The 6,000-nt window shown below is 34.6% G+C and overlaps 1 protein-coding gene across 2 annotated transcripts in view; it reads right to left on the bottom strand.

The window, feature by feature from the left end:
- Positions 1–813: 813 nt before the first annotated feature.
- Fam91a1 (family with sequence similarity 91 member A1) overlaps positions 814–6,000 on the bottom strand; it is a 48,193-nt gene continuing 43,006 nt past the window's right edge. The window contains exons 23-24 of one of the 2 annotated variants that reach the window (XM_069991367.1): positions 4,936–5,005; positions 814–3,688 (exon numbers count right to left, since the gene is read on the bottom strand). In XM_069991367.1, the coding sequence (XP_069847468.1) occupies positions 3,503–3,688; positions 4,936–5,005 (256 nt within the window). In that variant the 3' untranslated portion in view covers positions 814–3,502. Of the gene's footprint in view, positions 3,689–3,785; positions 3,847–4,935; positions 5,006–6,000 lie in introns of those variants that run through there. The other variant, XM_069991368.1, reaches the window with a different exon arrangement.

Below are 6,000 nucleotides of genomic sequence, written 5' to 3'. Positions count from 1 at the left end.
AAACCATAGTTTTATAGAGGTGTTCAATTGTGCAAATGATCATATAAAGTATTCAAATTAGGTAAGGCTTAGTAAAGGGTATACAAACATGTCCGAACTATCTCTACTTTAGAGTAAGCATGAAATTTGTACAAAATAAAAAAGATGCCAAAAAAAAAAAAAAAAAAAAAGCAAGCACATGCCAGACACCGGTGGCTCACACCTGTAATCCTAGCTACTCAGGAGGCTGAGATCTGAGGGTCATAGTTCAAAGCCAGCCCGGGCAGGAAAAGTCCTGAGACTTTTTTTTTTTTTAAGTATTCCATTACATGATTTTTTATTTATTTATTTATTTGGCCCTGGGGCTTGAACTCTAGGTTTGGACACTTTCCTTGAGCTCTTCAGCTCAAGGTTAGCACTCTACCACTTGAGCCACAGCGCCACTTCCGGTTTTCTAGTTGTTTCTTGGACGTAAGAGTCTCACGGACTTTCTTTTTTTTTTTTTTTTTGAAAATGCTCAGTAATTTATTTGCTTACTAGACTAACACATATTTACCTAGAATGCATGCACAATGAGCAAACCATGATTAAAAAAAAGAAATATCTTGGAACACAGAAAACTATTTCCAATAAGCCACCAGAAAACCGGAAGCAGCACTGTGGCTTAAATGGTAGAGCACTAGCCTTGAAGAGGTGAGCCCAGAGTTCAAGCCCCACAACTGACAAAAAAAAAAAAAAAAAAAAAAAAAGCACAGAAAAGACACGGTAACTGAAAGCATAGCTGTATTTAAAATTAAGGAATCGATATCCAGATTATACACATTTTCACAGGAATTTGATCAACACCACAGTTTATTTGTAAACATGTTATATGTGTCAATAATCAAATTGACAACATTTTATACATCTCATTTTATAATATTAACATCATGACAAAAAAACAATCCACTGTACTCAGTTATAGTTTTGGTACTTTAAAATCTTTTAATACAAACTGTGTTTGAAATACTGAACATAAAAAAAAAACATGAATGGCAGAAAAAGACAAAGTATCAAGTAAAAGATATCACTATTATTCACCCCAAGATACATATAAAATCATCTGATAACATTATTTTTAAGGGGTTAAGAAAATCAGATGACTTCATTTGTAAATGACATTAAATTGCCTTTCTTCAGATCCATTTGAAAGATGAAATCCTAGCCCAACTAAATTCTTTGCCATTTTCTTCTTTAGTTTTTTTCCCCTTAGTTCCTGAAAAATGTTTGCTTACCACAGATTAAGCTACAGTAAGGGGTGGGGGAAAAAACAAACAAGAGAGGGTGGTACAAGGCCAAATGATTTAAACATTTGCAAAATAATTAGGTAACATTTTTCCATGAATCTTCTTTGGCAAGTAACAAAGTCTATATTTTAAATTTATTTTCTGTTGAACTGTATCAGCAATTGTAAGACTTAAGAGGTGCATTTTTACATGAGTAAAACAAAGCCACATTCACTAACATCAGCATTTCCCATTTCACTCAAAGCTCTAAAAAACAAACCCTCCTTCTGTAACAGTATGAGGTCTTCAGCTGAGCACCTGGTGAATACACTGGAACACACACTGCTCATTCAACCCAAGAAGCCACAGCTGAACCATGTCTTGTCAGTACTCTCCCTGAAGTTCATGATCATTATTAACTCTATTTCTTTCTCCATTATCTCTAAAGGAAATATGGCAGCACATTACTCCCATCTTTTAAGCAATAACTGGGTTCGCTGTCAAGAACTACAAATGTTCAGTTCTTTATTAGTGTACATGTAATATAATTGGCTTAGATGGTTAATACAAGAATAAATAACTATAATTAATTCAAATGAAGCAAATTAAAGTGAGATTATTAAAAGCCCTGATCAAAAGAAATACAACTTTCAGTTGAAAAACTGTGAAAGTTTCATACATACATAACTAATAGCACTAGGAATGTACAGTATTGATTACTGAAAAAACAATGAGTGGCTCACAGTCATAAGAAATTATTTTAATATTAGTATCCATTTTTCTTTTTACAGACAAACATACACATGGTTTCTACCTTATGTAAGACAAAGTAGAAAACTAAACATTATCACATTTAACTGAACCACAGTACTGCCTGTGCCAAAAGTAACCTGCTCCAAAATATCCAATCCTAGAGAGATCAAGGTATTAAATGTATGGGTATGTTAACAGTTTTAAGAAAAGCATATACTTCCAGAAGTATGTTAAATACACAAATATCATTTCGATAAATAACAAAATTAATCAGCAAAAATGTTAGGCTATCACATTCCCAAATTTCCTAATGTTTTAAGTGTTTTAGATAAATGCTTTTAGCCAGTTAGTTTGGTTACAATTTTAAACTAACAAACCATTTCCCTATTCGACAACTAAAGTAAACTACAACACTGCACTAACTTCCCAAGGAAGGTAACTTGAAAAGTCTAAAAGGTGATTGTAATTGTCTAATTAACATGTGAATTACTAAAAGAATCAGTGACTCAAGAAATACACTGAAATTTTTCAACTTTTCATTTCCTCCAAAACTATCAACATAAATTTGAGATACAAATTAAGAATATATCTTCAAACTAGGCTTATCAGTGAAGTGTTTTAATCCAAAGACATATTCTTAATACTTCTAATATGTAGTGCTAAACTAAAATTACAACCCTTCAATTTCCCAAACAATTCATTGGTAAAGCTACAAAACAAACAAAATATCAGACATGCAGCAGTCTCAGCTATGAGTGGAAAATAAATTCTATTTTTCCATATAGACTCTATGAAAATATAAAGCCCACAGTGAGTGACAACTGAAGTCCACATATAAACATCGTTTAAAAATAGAATGTTTTCCAAAGCTCCTCATGGGATGTCAGTGAATAGTCAGAATTAAGATCTTATAAATCAAGGTTAAGTTATACACAAACTATGCTGATTTACATACCTTCAATTATGTTCAATTAATATACATAATTTACAGACCTCACAGGAATTCTTAATGCCCCATCATACCATTTCTCAATAATGGATGTTTACTGTTTTACAGGTTTACTACTTTAAGTATCAAGAAGCCTTGAAGAGTCCTGTCTCTCCCCTGATCCCCTAAAATGTAGATAACAAAATATAAAATTAAACAAGATTTATGTCTGATAAACTAACATATAAAATTACCATTGCAATATTCAGTGACTGCTTATAAACATAACAGTCATCATAAAGCCTATAAAGTATACCCTTAGTTTTAGAAAAAAAATGCAGATTGTCTTAAGGTAAAAAATACAGTGTGGCTGCTAAAAAGCACTTTTTTGTGATCAGATGTACAATACTGAACAACTCTTCAGAAAACATGAACACGTCCCCAAACACTTAACATCAGATCAGGCAAGGCAAGAACTGCGCCGCAGCATCAGCAGCTTTTTAGTGGCTGTCACTACAAAGCTAACATTAAGAAAGAAAAAAGGCAGGAAGGGTGAGCAAAAGATGATGTAATCAGATTACTGCAAATGGAGATTGGCAATAAGAAGTGAGGAAGGTGATCGTCCATTCCATTCTGATAAGACGCCATCTTTAAATATTAAGTTTTTTGCAGGAAGTGGAACTCCCACATCAGCACAGGATGACTGTGAAAGCAAACTTGAAAAGCTGGGTTCTGTGTGAATGTCCAGTGATGAAGCACCTTCCTAAAGGACCAAGGAACAAGAGGAATGTCCACATTCAGTTTTGCCAATACTACGACCCATAACCACTTACTTACTATAACTGAGATAGAACTTGACTACCTGAGAAATGTTCATGGGAATCAAAATATTACAGGAGATGCAAAATCTGCCCAACCAACCTAAAATAAATTACAAGTTATACTGTAGTAAGTGCTTAGAAGCAGAAATAATAAAAGCTAAGATTACAAAAGTTAGTTCCCTGAAACTGGCCCTACCGCAAAGTTATCAGCTATCAGGAGAACACTGCTAAAAAAAAAAAAAATTAATTAAAAAAAAATCTGTTTTTCTTTTTTCTTTTTGGTCAGTTGTGGGTCTTGAGCTCTGGGCCTGGGCGCTGTCCCTCAGCTCTTCAGCTCAAGACTAGCATTCCACCACTCAAGCCACAGCGCCACTCCCGGCTTTTTCTGGTTCAGAACAATTTCTGCAGTTGAAGGCTTCTCAAGTTTACATTTATCATGCTCACCTCTCCCCATTCTATCTTAGTACCTCCTAGGCTCTGCCTGGAATACTCTTTTCCATCTGTAGGAATCAGCTTCTATCTCTATTTTTAAATGAGGTATTCTTTCAGATTCCATCACAGTATGGCTTCTTCAAAGTCTAAAACATAGTTACTCACATATTTTAATGTTTGACTGTTGTCCTACAGAACTCTACATGTTCTGTTAGTCTTACATGTCACCATTCCCTGGCGCTTGGCAAAGGATCTAGTACAGGGTAGACTTAAGTCTGAATGAATGAGTAAATAAAACTTCAAATATGATCTCTAACATTGGATCAAATATTCAAAACATAAATAGTCCATCCTAAAAGTCTACATATCAAGTCCTCAATATCCTTGGCTCTACTTGGTCCACAGCACCAACCTTCACTGGCATAGCAGATGCCTCACCAGCAGTGAAGGCATTAGTGGAAGTTAGCACACCTGCACCCCAGCTCCTAGCATGGTACATGGCTGCAGCCAAACTCAACACAAGTCTGCTGAACAAAACGCTACATGGAACCTAGAATTCCAGCTTAGGTCTATGAAGACCTCGGCCAGTGAAATGTACAAGGCAATTAACTTCTTGAATCTCAAGAGTCATTGTTCACAAAATGAAATTAATGCTTATTTCATATTTTGATGCTATAGAAACTCAACAAACATGGAGGGAGTCTATATACTTAAAGTTCTATACAAATGCCATCTGGGGTTGTTGAGGGTTTGTTACCTGGAATGAGTGAACGAAGTTAAGGACTTGCAGAGAGAGTTTTCTACTGGAATGTAAGAGATTTTGAAGGCTAAAAAAAATGAGATTAAAGGTTTAAGATAAATATAATGTCACAAAATATAATTCGAAGATTTTAGCTATTTAAGTGTATCTATGTATGGATATACAACCTAATAATTACATAATTTTTCTTGTTGTCTCAGTCATGGGCCTTGAATTCGGGGCCTGGGTGCTGTCCCTGATCTCTTTTGCTAAAGGCTACTAGTACTCTACCACTCTGAGCCACAGTGCCACATCTGGTTTTCTAGTGGTTAATTGGAGATAAGAGTCTCACTGACTTTCCTGCCCTGGCTGGCTTCAAACTGTGATCCTCGGACCTCAGCCTCCTAAACTGCTAGGATTACAGGCAAGAGCCACTAGCTCCTGGCACATAAATTTTAAAAAATGTATATTTTTCAATGTTTCATTAAACTTTTGCCTGTTCTAATAATATGAATTTTAAATAGAATAGTGTTTAAAAGGGCCATTTTGAAATAAGTATAATGTGCAACCATATCAACTCTGAGCAACCACCTCCAAAGGATCAGTTGGTAAATGACACCAAACCTATATATCACACTAAAAAGCAATATGTGCTCATTTCAGAAAATGGAGAAATAGGGAAAATTTTAGAAAGTCATTTCAATTCCAACACAAGGCCATTATTATTAATATACCTGGAGTGTGTAATATGCTGAGAAAGAGAATTGCACAAGGAGTTTTCTTTTTTTTTACAAGAAGAATTTTCTGTAAGTATTTTTGTATTTAAAACTAGATTCATACCCTACCTGCCCATTTCACCACACCTTCACCAAACCTAGATAAATAAGTGCATAAATTACCATAGCACTTTGCCAGCATGTTTGCTTATGATTGTCATCTGACCTACCAAAATTTAATTTTGTAAAAACACTTAAACACCTAATTTTTATTCAATAATCAATTGTCTACAAGGCAATTACAATGTTCATGTATAGAATAAAAACAGTAAGAAATAGTAACTTCATTGATACCCTGAAGATGTGC

Source organism: Dipodomys merriami, unplaced genomic scaffold (assembly GCF_024711535.1).
Source record: "Dipodomys merriami isolate MVZ:Mamm:240054 unplaced genomic scaffold, mDipMer1.0.p SCAF_4, whole genome shotgun sequence".
NCBI lineage: Eukaryota > Metazoa > Chordata > Mammalia > Rodentia > Heteromyidae > Dipodomys > Dipodomys merriami.
This window is presented reverse-complemented; position numbering and strand designations above follow the sequence as displayed.